Genomic DNA, 17,233 nt, shown 5'->3' on the forward strand with positions numbered 1-17,233 from the left:
AAAACAAGCATATGAAATATCATGGAGCTTTTATTTAGGCTGTCTGGATTTTAGCTATGATTTTTAAATACCCTATTGAACCTCCCCCACCATCCCCTGTCCTACAATTTCGTAGTTAGACAGCAGCATCAGTAGGCCTTAAGGCATGGTACTGCATACTTTATAAAGTAATAATATTAGTAGAAAAAGATTAATGTAGAAAAGTTAATCTGTCTTTGAGACTCTGAAAGACTAGTTTGAAGTGAAATATAAATTTTGTTTTCTTTTCCAAATGTGAGACCTGACTCAAAGTCAGGTAATAGTTGCTCGCCCTTAAACTTAAACCGTCTTCTTGGCCAGGAGTGGAAGAATTAGTGAAGGAACGAAGGAGTGAAGTTGGTTATTCCAAATTATTTTTTTTTAAGATTGAACAAGACTCAAACAAGTAATTATCATCACATCTAAATTTGAAAGCAGTTTAAAAATATTAAAACTGCATTAGCGGTTAGATGAAAATATCATTTAAAAAATGTGCTCTTCCAGCTTGTTTTAATGTGTGTTAATAAAAATATTGGAATGGTCAGTAAGTAGTTTTTATGTGAGAAAACAGGGACTGAAAAATGGAAAGCAAAGAGAGTAAAAACTGCGCAATTTGTTCACTTGGTACAACGTGACAGAACTAAAGCAAAATAATTTGTACGTTAAATTTTGACAGGTTTACAATTTTTCTCAAAAGAAGCACTTTGTTTACAGCAGAAGGCACTTGACCTCTTTGGGTTGCCAACGTGACCCACTGAAATCCCCTCCCTTTCCCCACTCAACATCCACGCTTCCTGAAAAGAGACACATTCGACACATACAGACACAAACACTCAATCAATACTCAACAGCCATTTGAATCTCAAAATGGTTTTCCTCCTTCCAGCACTAATTTTAAGTCTCCGTGGCGCAACAGTATCTCACTTCTAGATCCTGACCTCCCGATCATATATATATATATTTTAAAAATGAAAGTATTTTAGGCAGGTTTTTATTTTAGAGAGAGACATACATTATGATAACCCTGGTATATGTGAATGGAAAAAAAGACAAAACAAAAAACAAGAATATTTTTTTGCAGTGTACGAAGTACCACATCTGAAAAAAAATATATTATAATTGCTTCTTTTTCAGTATATTTTGTAATTTAGATAGTTGTATTAAAAATTGCTGATGGATTTTTAAAAAAAATGTCTAGCAGGTTTACATAATTATGTATCTTGCATCATATTGAACAAAATGGATGAAGTATTAGCGTTTCCCTATAGCTTTTCCTGTTCCTTGTTTTTCCATGTGAGTCAAAGGAGGTGGGATTTTACCTGCATATAATAGACTAATAGTGGCATAATCCAGTAGAATGGACTAGTCTTTAATCTTTAGAGCATGTACTAGAGGCCCATAATGTGATCCAGGTTTCAGTTTGCGTTTTTCATTCTCAGTATTCGATCAGACCCGACTGATGCTGTCTATTTGTGTGTTTGGTTGTAGTTTTTAACCTCCGTAATAATTTGCACCATCACACTGGAATGTCTGAAACCACAATTCCAGTTGCTGTAGGTTCATTTGGGGTTTTGTCATATAATCTCTTCTAAGTTGCCATTTCCCAGCAAGTGGACTGCACAAGTTCTTACCAAATAATCACTCATTACCAATGGCCATGTGTGTAAAGAAACAGATGATCAACATACCAGCAGTGAAAGCAGTGCCTGATACAAACAGATGTATTTCTCTCTCTATTCACCTCATCCCTTTGGGTAAATCTGTTCTGTGCGTGTAGTGAATGTGAATATCTCACAAACAGGAAAGACAGTAGAAAGGTAAAAAGCGAAACTATGACAAAACAATATTATGCTGCTCTGGAAACATTTTAAACTGCAAATGATCATTTAGCCGAAAACATGCACAGTAGTACACGAGAACTGTTTGTCCGTTTTCTCCGTTTTTTTCAGCTGCTTTGATTCGAATGAACATTTTATGAAAAGGGTCTGAAAAGAGACGCAAAGAAGTCACCAGCCTGGTCTTTGACATTCAAAGCATGGGACATTTGATTGGGATATTGCCTAGTCGTTTTGTCATTATATTATTTTCTGTTTGTTGAAACAGGACCTCAAAACAGCACAACGCATCACCTCATTTATTTGTTTTTCATACCAAAAACCTGGGGAGAAGAAACTTGTTTTTGCACAACTGACATTAAAGAGTAATCAAGTACGTTTTATACTGTAAGAATGATTTCTTAAAATAATTGTTTCATAACAAAGCCAAAAATATTAAGTTGTCCCTACACTCTGCTCCATTTGTAGGCATTAATGGACTTTTGGACACAATTTTTAAAATCTATAAAAGTAACTTCCTTTAAAATGGATCGAATTGAACATTATGAATGTGTACAGAGTACAGACACATTTGTAAAAATTGGAATTCAAAGCTTAAAGAGATAGTTCACTTTGAAATACATTTTTGATATGTTTTAGCTTACCTCAGGGCATCCAAGATGTAGCTGTCTTTGTTTCCACAGTATTTTGATATTTTTAGGTCAAGCCGTTCTTGTCTGTCAGTCATAATGGAGGTTTCTGGGGTTCACCCTACCTGAAAAAGCATGCACAGAGAAGTCCAAATTAAACATGATTTAATGATTCGTAAATGTAAGTACACATTGATGCCCTAAGTCATGAAACCAGCGGTTTGTGTGAGAAAACGAACAGTAACGTTATTTGTATCGTTTTTACCTCTTGTAATCACAGTCACGTTGTGATCTGGAGGCACGGGCGCTTCGGTCTGCGCATGCGCCGGGAGTGATCGCTCTCTCTCGCGCGCGCGTTTACGTCACTCATTGTTTACACAGAGATTTCGGAAGTTTTACCTTTCACTGTGAAGATCTAAACATATTTAGATATACAGGGAATCGCAATGGAATACGATTTCTATATTTAGATTTTCACAGTGAAAGGTAAAACTTCCCTTCCCAAAAATCTCTGTGTAAACAGTATGTGACGTACACGCGCGAGCGATCACTTCTGGCGCATGCGCAGACCGAAGCGCCCGACTGTACCTTCAGACCATTTACTGTCTATGCTTCAGACGTGTCTGTGATTACAAGAGGTAAAACGATACTGTTTTTTTTTTTTCTTACACAAACCGCTTATTTCGTGTCTTAGGCCATCGATGTGTACTTACATTTACGAGTCATTAAATAATGTTTAATATGGACTTCTCTGTGCATGCTCTTTGAGGTGGACCCACCACGGGTGAACTCCATAAAGCTCCATTATATGACTGACAGACAAGAACAGTTTGACTTTGACCTAAAAATATAAAAATTGAAAACACTGTGGAAAAAAAGACACCTATATCTTGGATGCCCTTGATGTAAGCTAAAACATCAAAAATTAATTTCAAAGTGAATTATCTATTTAAGCTGTCAAAGCATTTATTTAAAAAAAAAAGGTAATTTATTTTTAAGAAATGAAATATTAATATAAAAAGGTAGATATGTTTATCAGAATGAAATATGGCTTTTGGCAATTTTTGAGTTTGTCCTCCCCGGGTTTTCTGTGAGCTGATCTGAATTCTAGCACTTTTAAACCTTTAAAAAGAGTATTTTTCAGCCTTGTATGTTTGTATGTTTTTAATTTTGTATTTGATCTTGTATGTGCCATTAGTTTGATGTGTAGAGTTTATTCATCTTTATGTAATTGTTGTTTTTTCTCCTTTCTCCAAGAGTAACAGTATTTTAGATAGATTTTCACTAATATTAACTGCATCGGCCATTTTCCCCATGTTCTCTTGTCATGCATTTGAGGAAGTCATGTAATGTTAAAATAGATTTTGTTAGAGTAACATGCTTAGAAATGATTCTCAGTGCCTGGCAAAATCATCATCACCACAAACCAACGAAAAAGCTCCATCTATGACTGAGGTGTTTTCAATCAACATTAATAATAATAGCAAACTGGCAGGTTTGACTGGTGGGAAATTTCCTCCAGCTCTCTGCACCTCCCCCCAAAAAAGCACTTTTGGTTTAAATGAAGTTTTATATAATAACTGCCTGGATAGGTGGAGCTCAGCATCCGATTGTAGTTTTTTTTTTTTTTTTCTTTCTTCAAAATACCAGCAATATTCTGCAACAGAATTAGTCAGATTTTCCTCTTTTGTAGCAATGCACTTGTCCTTTATTCCCAAAATACTAGTCGGTTCCTATAACAAAAATATTGAGGGAAATTATGAGGTAACCAAGCTAGGGCAAAACAAAACAACTGACTTTTAAGAAAAGGAAAAAATGATTCAATACAACGCTCTTCCGGCTTTTAGCGAGAAAATGGGTACATCCGCAGAGGACAAAATCCACTTGTAGTTTGATGTATTTTAGCTTAATGTAAGTCTTGCATTCCAAGCTTTTTATGTAACTTGTTTAGCAATATAGTCGTTTTATTTTTAGTACTTGCTTATTACCACGACTTCTGGAAAAAAAAGGTGAAAACTAAAAAAAATGGAATATTCATCCTTACACTATTTTATATAACATGGAGATGATGATTGACAGGACGAATTGTACAAAAGAAATGCATAACAGAGATAAACAGTGCGCTTTTTTTGTTACACAGCTCACCTGCGGTCAGTTGCTGCATTGTAAAGTTGACAGATTTGTATATTGGTTGATCCAAAGAGATGACATTACAACAAACCTATTTACTTATTGTACAGTACATTGTACCATTTGACTTGTAATGTGTTATGTTAAAATGATTAAAAGACAAACCCACGGTTTCATATTTCTGGTGTCCTTTTTTTTAAGCGTTTGAGTTCCTGTCTGCGGCGGTGGGAAAGGGTGCGAGAAGAAACGGGCTGGTTATGGCTGAAAACTGCCATTCGCATACTATACAGCCAGAACAGGAAACCACACCATAGCGTACAAATGAAAAGACAAGAACGCCACAATTCCAAGTAATAAAAATCTGAGCTATAGCCAGGCTTAATTATAACGCATATCTCAAGCCTATACTTTTACATCTCAAAGAGTTGTTTTAGGCCCAAAATTCCCACCAACAATACATAATTTCACTGTGAAAAGGACTTAAATCTGGAGGAATTTGAGGTTTTACAGTCTTTTCTTGCATTCCATGAACAGATAGGACTCGGACTTCCTAGAAATTCTTCAGAGAAAAAAAACGAATTTCGAGAAAAAAGGTCCTATGTAACAATGTTCTCAACAAAACCTGGAAGGCATTTCAAATGTCAACATATTGGCACTTTTATTGTTTTCTACATTATAAATGGACATTCTTAGAGAAAGGGAAAGAAAAATGAACATGCTTCTGCCTAAAACAAAAACAAAACAAAACTAAAATGCAACAATACAAAGCACCGTATTTACACCATTAACATACACAGACCCATCGACCCCACGCAACAGGAAGAATAAAGTACTTCTGTAGAAAATATATTCTGTAGTCCTTGCATTTATTCATAAAGTCACTGGTGAATTCAGAATCCACCAAACCAAAAACTGACCAAAGTGTACACTGTAAAAAATAATCCTGTAAAAATATGGCAAACTACTGGCAGCTGCGGTTGCCAGCAGGATACTGTAAAAATACGGTGTGTTACTGTTTTTGTGTTAGAGCATATAGCTTTTAAATTAAAGTTTTATACTGTAGCTGACAATACGGTATTTAGCTGTTAATTTCAAAAAGAGTAACACACCGTATTTTTACGGTATGATGCTGGCAACCACAGCTGGATTTTTACAGGATTATTTTTTTACAGTGATGATGATGATGATGTTTGAAGACGATATAAAGACTTTGCTATGATGTTTTAAATTACTGAATCTTGCAGCTGCTTCACTTTAGGTCAGAATTTGGGGGACCTAAAAATTATATAACCATTTAAAAATAAAGCTAAAAAAGCACCATGGATGCAAGAAAATATACTGCTACCTGCTGGGCACTGTACACATTTGTGTTGATACCCTTGCATTTTGGGGTAAATCCACCAAGATACATCCGTTTGTGGCTACAGCAATAGTCCATAGGTGAAACACCACCATCAAGGCATGAGGAAAAAGAGGTTTAAAAGAAAAATGCCATGTCGAAAAATGTATTATTCCATGTTGCGAAGTGGGAATATGCTTATAAATTGTAGATTCGAAATGGAGCTGTTGAAATGAAATATCCAATTAATGCGTGACCATAAAAAGCAGACCTATTTTTTCAATGGCAAGGAACAAATGAACAGAAATAAAGTGATACTGCATCATTATAAGAGTATTTTAGGTCTAATGACCAGCAAGCACAAGGAAACAAGGAAATCTACTTCTTTTTTTTAATGTCCCTGCATCATCATGTCTTCACATCCCATAATTCCAATCCATGCCAACACAATGACCACACATTCACTCTCACACACACACACACACACACCTCAAGACAACAAGCATTCAAGAACTCAGTTCTGAATCAAAGACATGGGAACAAGTTGAAAATAAATGTTATATTAAAAGGACACAAAGTTAATTTGTAAAATGATATAATATGCAATCAACACTCAATGTCTTCAAAATGAAAGACCCAGCCCAAAAATCCAACATCCCCACCAAAACAAAGAGAAAGTCAATCGACACACTTTGGCCCGTGTTGTGTGTGCAAAAGGATATACAGACATTAAAAATGGAACTGTTCATGTTGTTTCTCTACATCTTTGCAGAGGCAGAGAGCAGGACAGAAAGGTTTTGAAAACGGTGTACAAAACACATCGCTGTTCATTCCTCCAATCCATAGGGTGGCACTGCTGCGCCTCACGCCAGCAAATCACACACGTCAGTGCTTGCTTCACAAAACAGAAAGAAAAAAAAACTGAAAAAAACAACTGAAAGACATATTTCAGTCGATTTTGACTGCGGCGTAAATTTTCCTTATGAACACGTATGCGGCGTAGAAACCAATCGTTCCCGTTAGCAGCCAGAAAGACAAAACCATCAGGGTTGTGTAACCAAAATACAGCAGAGAGGGAATGAACTCCACAATGTCCAGCTGAAGGAGGAAGAAAGAGACAACCACGTAAATGCCGAGTACAACAAAACAATGAGATGAGTGTGCAATTGGAAACTCAATCTTCCACTTAATTTAACTAATAAATATCCAACTATTTTAATTGACACTGGCTGATTGAAAAAAAAAAGCTAAATACAAAAACAGAATTTTTGCAATGTTAAAATGTATTTGTCCTTTTCAGATCACATAAAATGTAAATAAGCCCCCAATTAATTAATTTATTACTCAATTACATTATTCATAGACACGACTTCCATAAAATCCCCATTGTGTGTGTGTGTTTGTGCGATTGTGTGATAGGAAAACTTTAAGCTTAAAATGATGTTGTAGATTCCCTCTGCCATTAAAAATGCTTAAAGGGATACTCCATTTTTTGGAAATAGGCTCATTTTACAACTCCTCCAGAGTTAAACAGTTCGGTTTCACTTTTTTCGAATCCATTCAGTTGATTTTCTGATATTTAGAAGAATATCAGTAACCAGACCGTTTCTGGTCTCATTGACTTCCATAGTATATATTTTTTCCTACTATGAAAGTCAATGGGGCCAGAAACCATCTGGTTACTGATATTCTTCTAGTTCTAAACGTTAGAAAATCGGCTGAATGGATTCGAAAATGGTAAAACTCGACTGTTTAACTCTGAGGGAGTTGTAAAATGAGCCTATTTCCAAAAAGAGTGGAGTATCCCATTAAGGTGCTACACAGGAAAGACACTGCAGTAAATAAGAGGTCTACTGTAACATGCTTAAGTAAAGATAGTTACCTTATTGACAAAATAGAAAACAGCATAGACTAGGACATAGAAGGCAGAACCTCCGGACACGAGAAACGTCCTCCACCACCATCGATAGTCCTGTAGGGGGAGGAGCCACGATGATTGACAGGTGTTTATTATTCAATTTCTACTGACAGTGAGTGAGCTCTACTCAAGTTCTACTGGACTAAGTGTGGACACCATTGGCCTTTTTTAAGAGATGATTTAGCATGCATGGTGGCCATTCAAATGAAGTGACCTTTGCTTTTGTTATCATAACTCTTAACATTTGCCTATTTATCTTCTGTAGGGGTGAGTGTATTTGTGTGGACAGTGTGTCAAAGATCATAGACCGCAATCGATACAACAGGAACACCAAATAAAGGCACAGAGCAGCACTTTGACACACAAGGTGGCCAAAACGTTCTCTAGGGAAGTTCTTAGAGTGTATTTATGGTAATGTAAGAATCACAACTGAACTGTATTACACCTGTGGTATAACTATACATAACAATCGGCATATATTTACAGCTAGAAGTACTAAACGGCTCAGTTCCATTTTGTTCTAGGATACACCCACCTCTGCACAAAGCTGGAAGTACACCATCACGATGCTGATTTGAGAGCAGGAAACAACAAGAATTATGAAGACAAGGAAGAGGAAGCCAAACAGGTAATAAAACTGGTTTTCCCAGATAGCCTATAAGAGAGTATAACACACAACAATGAGCTGATATTCATAGACTCGCTGAAAAACACCAATACACAAGTACATTTAATATGTCGTACTGGATGTATGCACTTGTAAACGGTGTAGGTTTGATTCAACTTACACTAAAGATGAAGAAAAGCTCGATAAACATGGCGCCGAACGGCAGAATTCCCGCCATCAGGATGCTAAAGGGAGAGAGCAATACAATCCCATTAGCATGCACTGCTAATCAACTATTCACATACTAACAAAGACAATACAACTTACCCGACAAACTTGTTCATGTACCAGCGCTGCTCAGGGACCTGACGGGGGATCTGATTGGTACGAACTGGATTGTCATACGGTTGTTTCCGGAAACCGAAATAGTAGCCCAGGTACACGAGAGGCATAGAAATACCAAACCACATACACAACAGAGCCAGCATTGTAGTGAAAGGCACCTGAAATATGTGAAAACACAATGGCAGTCAGTTTAAAAGAACATTCAAGCTGAATAAGAGGAAATGGTTGAAGGCAGCCATCGACGTCCATAGTAGAAGAAAAAATACATTGCAAGTCAATGGACACCGTCAAATGTCTGGTTACCAGCAATCTTTAAAATATCTTATTTTGTGTTCAACAGAAGAAACACACGTGTACAACTTAAAAAAAAAAAGTAAAACTAAATTTTTCGGTGAACTATCCCTTTAAATCAGCAATTACTAACGTATACTACAGTTTAATAGTTTGTGGATCAAGATTTATTTATTTATTTATTTAAAGAAATCAATCATTTTTTGCAGCAAAGATGCATTAAATTGACTGAAAGTGACAGTTAAGACTTTATATTGTCACAAAAAATTTATATTTTAAATTAATGCTGTTCTTTTGAACAATTCTACTCATTAAAGGATCCCAGGGGAAAAAAATTATTGTTGCTTTTACAAAAATATTGAGCTGCACAACTGTTTTTTTAACATTTATAATAAGAAATGTTTCTTGCACAGCAAATCAGGATATTAGAATGAAGATACTTACAGCGCCAGAAGAGTGCTCTCCCCAGATGAAACAGTTCAAAACAAAACAGATGCTAAAGACGGCAGCTGGGTACAGAGTTGCCGTCTAGAAGGACACACATACACAATGTCTTTAATTTCTTATTCTTCCAGCAGGTGTAGTCTCCAAGCTCAACTATTTTGATGCAACAAATGTTTCAAGAGTTTGTACTCACACAGAAAGCCCCTTTCTTCCATCTGTGGCCTTTAAGAGTGCGGTAGAGTCTTCCTGCGAAGTATCCTCCGAACAAACTGCAGGACAAGACATGACGCCGACAGTTTAGAGCCGCACATGAAATTAGTTCGAAAATTAGAAAAAGTTGTTGGTGTTGTGCAATTTACCCCATGAACATGAAGAGGAAGCAGGCTGTTGTCATGAGAGCTCCTCGGCTGGATGGAGACAACATCCCCAGCATAGCCACAACTACAACACACACGCACAGTTTCATTGTATTTAGAAGTCATGAAACAAATGTTTAATGAATGAACATTCAACAAGAAAGGGATACATGATAGCACTTTATCAAAAGCATTCGAATTCTGTGGAAACCTGCCGTTTTATGGAGTTGTGTGGCCCAGGATTGTGATAGTACCAAAATTTCAGTAGTTGGTACCAACACCAGTAATATTTTGTGGTTCTCTGAACACATTTCCATACTAAAAGTACTGAAGTAGTTTAGAAAAAATGTTTTGCTTTCGCGGTCAATCATCACAGTTTCCGATTCAATCGCGCAGATAAACATGGTTGTCAATCCAGAAACTTCGCAGTTTACTTAGTAATGATGTAAAGATTCAATCAACTCAACTCACAATCAATGCGATATGATTCACAAAACCGGTTTCACGATACGATTTTCTCACGATTTTTAATCGTTAAAAATGAAAAAGTATCCCTTTTATTATTTCTCAGAAAAAAGGCTACACATTTATTTTTAATTTTAAAATATATTTGACTACAATAAAAAAACTACATAAAGATTTTAATTTTGTTATAATGTGTATCATTAACTAGCAAGAGTTTTTTTTTTTTTTTTTTAAACACATATAGAAAAATATGCCATAACCATAAATACACATTTAGAGAAAGAGATAGTAAAATAAATACAACACCTGGTTGCCACGAATGCGACTTGTGATCTCCGTGGCTCTCGCACTTGACGTATTAATGCCTTTTACATGAAAACGGAGGTGACTGGTGCTTCTCGGTGGTGTTAATTATTAGTCTATGGAAAGTCAAAATGCCGCCACACCTCCGATTTGATTGAGTCAACAAATTTTGCAACCGGCTATTCAAATAATCTTACCCTAATTAAGTCTAACCCCAATTAATTATAAAATATAACATTAACATGACATTAATTTAAATGTAGCCTTGGTAAAAATAGCAAAACACTAAATGTGTAAAAAAAACAAAAAAAGTAAGTGACTGGTATTTCTAAGTCGACTAGCAGCAGCAGCATCCATTCATTGACTAGCGGTGCGTTTAACAATAGAGTGGATGCAGAGTCATTAGCAATTAGCTAAACCAACACAAAAAAACATAATACTCACCGATAACAATGAGAATCATGCAGAAGAGCTGGATGCCAGATCCTAACAGGGAGCTAAGTATCATGGGATACTGAGGTGGGCGGAACACATCACCATGGACGTTCTTCCAACCAGATTCCTCCATTGTGTCCTCCTAGTAACAACAAAAAAAGAGAGCAAGAAAGCACTGAGGTAACATTATACAATAGATGAATATCAGAGGGCAAGCAACCAATCAGAAAGTAACATCTTACAATGTCATCTTCTCTGTTGTAATTGGCAATGTCCTTCCTCAGGGTCCTGATGATGATCATACTCAGGATGCCTGCAGGAAAACACTTACTTAGATGCCATTGCAATCGAAAAGTGCTTCGAAATAAACAGGATGAAGATGAAATCAGTCACACCTGACAGAAAAAACACCACGACTACAGAGTTGACGATGGAGAACCAGTGGATCTGCACGTCGCTCATGGTGAGGTACGTGTCCCAGCGAGACGCCCATTTCACTTCACTCTCCTACAATGAAGAAGAGAGCAGCAACTTATGAAGCCAAACAAAACACGTAAACCACAGGAAGATGTCTTGGAGGCGGCGACGCGTCTCACCTCCCAGCGCACAGAGTAAGTGAAGAGAATGCTGTTCTCTTTGGATGGGTCGATCTCCTGTGGGACGGGGGCAACCGTTTCAGGTAATGTGCATGTACCTCGCTCATCTGCTTTTATATCTAGAACATGTGAGAGAAGAAGTCATTTAATGGTCGTAAACAAAGAAAATACTGTATGTAATGGTGACAGTGTTTTTAGATGTATACAGTACAATATTTTCATAATAAATTAAATTAATAAATATTATTTTCAAATTAAATTAGTTTAAATATAATTATCTAAACACACTTCAGATAATTCAAGTTTCTTCTGCCCACCAATATCTAAAAACACGGCAAATACAGGAAAAACAGTAGCATTGAGAAATGTTATTACAATTTAAAATAGCTCTTTTCTATTTTAATATAATCTAAAACGCATCATTACATCATTTTCAGCATCATTACTCCAGTGTCACATGATCCTTGCGAAATCATTCTAATATGCTCATTTGCTGCTCAAGACATTTCTTGTTATTATCAATGTTGCATTTATAATCAATGTTATAACAGTCATGCTGCCTATAATATTATTAAGAACACTTAAATAATTTTTTTCAGGATTTAGAACATTCAAACGAACAGCGTTTATTTCTATTTTTAATAGAAATCTTATATAACATTACAAATTATGTTACTTTCACTTTTGATCCAATTTATGTGTACTTGCTGAATAAAAGTTCTGACCCCAAACTTTTGAATGGTAGCGTAAAAATAGAAACAAATAAAGAAAGTAAACATGCGTGTATTTATATATACTGTAGTTTATATATATATATAACTTCAAGGAAGAACTGTGTAATCCTAACTGAAATATAATAAAAATAAAAACAGAAATCTAAAAGTTATTCTAAAGAAAAGCTAGTAGCACTTAGGGTTGGGTATCGAGAATCGAGTATCGATTGGAACCGGGACTAACTTTTCATTTTTCCCGGAATCGTTCAAAAGTTAAAATTTCGATTCCTAGTTTCGATATTCACAGTCCGCCGAGCGGAAGAAGAAACCACTGAACAACACCAAAGAAGAAGCGTCTACCGGAAGTGTTGGCATAATCGCGTGAGTCGAACATGAGTAGCTTACGTCGGTGGTCCAAAGTGTGGCTTCACTTTTCTAAAAATAACAAAATCTCGGCAAAATGCAAAATTTGTGACAAAAGGAGTATTTCCTTCAAAAAGAATTATTTCCTTCAGAAAGACCATTGGTTAGCAAGGTTAGCTAAACTTTTTTGACCCCGCCTCTTAAAAGAATCGCAATCGAGAATCGTTAGGAACCGAAATCGAAACAAGGAATCGGAATCGGAATCGTTGAAATTCAAACGATACCCAACCCTGGTAGCACTTTACAATAAGGTCTCATTTGTTAACATACAATGAGCTATATATTTGTTGCAGTAATTATTCATCTTTGTTAACATTAGTTAATAAAAATACAACTGTTCAGTGTTTGTACTTGTTAGGTTCACAGTGCATTAACTGTTAGTAAATACAACATTTTATATTTAACAATGTATTAGTAAATGTCGAAATTAACATTAACCAAGGTCAATAAATGCTGTAGAAGTATTGTTCATTGTTAGTTCATGTTAATTTATGTAAACAAAGGAAACCTTATAGTAAAGTGATACCGAAAAGCTTTTTTTCTGTTGTTGGACCAATCTATCCAGATTTTTTGATTTGTGCAATTTTAAATTTCACTGCATTACTAGTCGTGACTTACCTTCTAATTTGACGCTCTTTGGCATCACCTCGAAACGTACAACTCTGTAATTGTGTTCCACATCCTCCTCCACCTTTTCTTTGTGGTAGTACAGGATGAATGACAGATGGTTGTGCAAATAGAACTGCAGAAGGGAACCAATCATGAAAAAGAACAAATAATGACATCACCAAAAACAATACGATTTTTTTTTTTTAAAGAAACCCACAGCCATTTGTATTTATATTAAGTTGATAGACACAGTTTTCTGTTATTGAAAGCAATGTTAATAAATAAAATATGATAAGTGGTTGAGGTAACAAAACTAATTTCTTACTGTAGTGTCAACAAATTTAAACTGGGATAACATTGAGCTAGTGGGAAAGGATGCCCTTCACGTTTACCTTGTTATTTTCAGAAAAGCCGAGCCTGTAGCCATGCTCGAACTGAATATCCTTCAATGTGTCCTTCTTCTGTTCTTCTTCCGTTCCCTCCTCTTTGTTGGGATAAAGCTCCAGCCGTGTGGCCACAGGGAGGTTATCTGCAATGCTGTTCATATGCATGACCTGTTAATCAAACTACTACTGACAGTTTTAACTTTACAGGATAGGTGAAATATGCATACATTAGAATATACAGCATAAAACATATTTATTTATATTCAAAAGCTTGGTGTATATAAGCTTTTTAATGCTTTTGATAGAAGTATCTTATGCTCACCAAGGCTGCATTTATTTGATCAAAAGTGAAATATTGAGAAATATTATTACAATATAAAATAGCCATTTTCTATTTTAACCTAGTGCAAAATCTAATTTATTCCTATGATGTAAAAGCTGAATTTTCAGCATCATTACATTCCTTCAGAAATCATTCAAATATATGTTAATATATTGATTTGCAGCTCAATAAACATTTCTAAATATTATTTATGTTGAAAACAGTTGTTCTGATTAATCTCTTTGGAGACCTTGATAGATTTTTTTTCATGATTCTTCAATGAATACAATGTTAAAGTATTTACTGTAATTTTCAATTAATTTAATGCCAAATAAAAGTATTAACTTCTTTTAAAAAAAACAAACATTTTTTTTGAATGGTAGTGTATATATTTGTTTTTTTAAATTACATTGTTCATGCCAATCACACTGGTTTAAAATAAACGTATTGCACTTTTGAAAAGTGCAAATTTTACTTTTGAAAAGTAAAAAAAAAATAATTCAGCACTTTGTATTGGGCTTCTTTCAAGGAACATGAGCAGAAATAAAATGTGTAAACTGATGCATTGCAAGAGACTAAGAAAAATGGCGTCAAGAGAGGAAGGACTCACAGGTGGATATAGTACTCTTCTTGGATGCGCTCGGCTAGCAGCTTGCTCTCCTCCACGGTGAGTTTGATGGGATCATCTGGCTTTTTACACAACACTTCACATTTCTTGTCCAGGTTCATGAGAACCGTGTAGAGTGTGTTTACAATACGGTCCCCTCGCAACACCTCACCTGGTCACATATCATCATCATCAAAATGAGAAGCATGCCACACAGTAACTAATAAGTCAACCTTCTAACTGCAAGGCGTGGGTTTTCTATCACCTAGCTACACTTAAAAAACGTCAGATGTGTGACTGCAGTGAAACTTCAACTTACCGAGGTTCTCTGCCTTGTAGACGATGTTATCAGGCTTACAGAAAGGAAGTGAATAGTACTCATAGGGCAGCTGGGTTCTGGAGCTTGTCAATTTCACAGCCTGGTAATTAAAAATAGGTATTTGTTAGGAACACCAAAGCACAAATCTAGAAACCTTTGGAGAAGGAATCTGTGGAATGAAGGATAATGTTTGTGCCAAACACAGATTCATGGATCTCTAGATTGATAAGAGCTGGGCAGCTAGTCTGAGGAAAACAGGTGGTCAATACAAGAGTAAATGGCTCTAAAACCAGCAAATGTCTAGGGTCATAGAGTAAAAACAGCAATGAACAGGAACAATAATGTCAGAGTAAAAAAGTGTCGGAGTTTTTTGCAACTCAAATAGGAAAAAAGAAAGAAAAAGAGGCCTCACCTTTATTTCAACAGGGCTGTTTTGTTGGAAATTCATGGGCGCAACCCCTGGTACATAAAAGGGTGTTACTAAAGGCAGCGTGGACACCAGTAACAGTGTCCACATCTCCTACAAACACAAAAAAGACACACAAAGTCAAATATCTTTAGTTACCTATCTTTAACCTTGTTGCAGTGAAAAACAGAACACTGACAGTCAACTTGTTTACATAAAAATAATATACATCCACATGGAACCGTAACTAGGGTCAGTCAGTGCAGTGCTGAAAAAGAAAATCCATATTATTGAGCTCTGTTGTTCAATCAGATAATGAATGATCCATAAACCACCTCAACAGTTAAACAAGGTGAATCTGAAACAACCTCTAAACAATATTAATACGAACAGTCCAACTTTTACCCAAATAAGCAATTTGAGGTTGTTATTATCTATTACACAGTTAAAGTCCTCAAAATTAATTGGCCGAGCATTGTTTTAACAGATAAAGTGAGCTATGTGGAGTGGACACGTAGTGGAGTTTGCCATATTAAATGCATAGCCTACAAGTTGGTGTTTTATTGCGTGCTTTTCAGTAAAACATTTTCAAAAAAAAAGTAAAAACTGTGTGTGGGGACTACTATCAGATTTTGAGATGTGGTCACTGCAGATGTGATCGTAAGAAAGGGGCGGGGTTTAAGCAGACTTGATGATTGGAGAAGTCCTGCTTGCGTCACTAGAGAGTAGTTCGCAGTTTCACTGAGTCTAGTTATTACACTCGGACTAACCATTACCAATACCAGGTCAAAAAGAGTCGTTCACATTATGACTTACGAGCAAATAGACACACTCAAACATCATCTTATCACAAAAGGAGTACAATTTACAATCAAAATTAATGACCCAATTGGTGCCCATTTAATAATTTGTAAGTTGTCGTGTAATAAGCAGTATAATGTGCCGTATTGTTTTGCGTCCTGAATAAAATGGCGGAGTTATTTTACGATGGTGACCCATTATTTCTTACAATAATACAGTAATAGATAAATTCACACATGAATCTTCTTGTTAAGTTGAAACTCCAGTTAACTGTCCACAAGTGTCAAAGTACACAATCACAGTGTCATCCGGCAAGAGTAAAACATTAATATATTCTGGAGAACATTAAGATAACAACTCTGATTTAATCATTTTATCATCATCATCATCATCATCACATTTGCTTTGATTGCGATAGGCAGTGAATGCTAAAGCAGCGCAAACGCATTAGCCTGACTGGCAGACTCCATCGTGTGAAGCTGTTTACCATGAAACACAGTCGCGTATGTTCGATTAAAGAGATATGTCTGCTTCATATGGCTTAGGTGTTAGATTGGATGGGGACATTAACTCTCACTCTTCACAAACACTCGATAATTAGCTGCCTGCTAAGTGTTTAGGCTAGCCGGCTACTTCTCAATCGGCATCCACTGAGCGAAAATTGTAAATCATATCATAAGGCACACTCACAAGAAGCAACATAAAACAAAGTGGTTTAAAGCAAGTCATCTCTATCCGTGTAGAATTAACATTTGTGTGCATTACAGCAACAGAAAAGACTTTAGCATTGGTACTCACCATCGCCGCCGCCATCTTGAATACACGTGTCATTGCGGACGTCACAGGCAGGATGTCAATGCGTCATCATGCTGCTGTCAATCATTCTCAAAGCTTACAAGGAAATTGACATTACAAGTTTCAGATTTTTAAAATGTT

The 17,233-nt window shown here is 36.0% G+C and overlaps 1 protein-coding gene across 1 annotated transcript; it reads right to left on the reverse strand.

The window, feature by feature from the left end:
* Positions 1–6,495: 6,495 nt before the first annotated feature.
* Positions 6,496–17,185, reverse strand: tm9sf4 (transmembrane 9 superfamily protein member 4). The gene is made up of 18 exons (XM_089124104.1): positions 17,096–17,185; positions 15,503–15,610; positions 15,091–15,190; positions 14,775–14,943; positions 13,849–13,993; positions 13,466–13,589; positions 11,712–11,830; positions 11,511–11,622; positions 11,358–11,428; positions 11,125–11,257; positions 9,916–9,997; positions 9,750–9,825; positions 9,557–9,640; positions 8,804–8,979; positions 8,658–8,721; positions 8,405–8,524; positions 7,834–7,923; positions 6,496–7,049 (listed from the first exon to the last, which is right to left on the reverse strand). Exons 1-18 carry the CDS (start codon positions 17,126–17,128, stop codon positions 6,900–6,902), a joined length of 1,956 nt encoding a protein of 651 aa, XP_088980230.1. The 5' UTR covers positions 17,129–17,185; the 3' UTR covers positions 6,496–6,899.
* Between the last annotated feature and the right edge of the window lie 48 nt (positions 17,186–17,233).

Source organism: Pimephales promelas, chromosome 20 (assembly GCF_988280905.1).
Source record: "Pimephales promelas chromosome 20, fPimPro1.hap1.1, whole genome shotgun sequence".
Lineage (NCBI taxonomy): Eukaryota > Metazoa > Chordata > Actinopteri > Cypriniformes > Leuciscidae > Pimephales > Pimephales promelas.

Excerpts from the sequence above, each read along its gene's own strand:
- tm9sf4 (XM_089124104.1), bottom strand. The coding sequence starts at position 17,128 with ATGACACGTGTATTCAAGATGGCGGCGGCGATG. Across the intron at positions 11,258-11,357 it reads ACAACAGAGAAGATGACATT|GAGGACACAATGGAGGAATC; the intron begins GTAAGATGTTAC and ends TGTTGTTACTAG. Across the intron at positions 8,722-8,803 it reads TACATGAACAAGTTTGTCGG|CATCCTGATGGCGGGAATTC; the intron begins GTAAGTTGTATT and ends CTCTCCCTTTAG.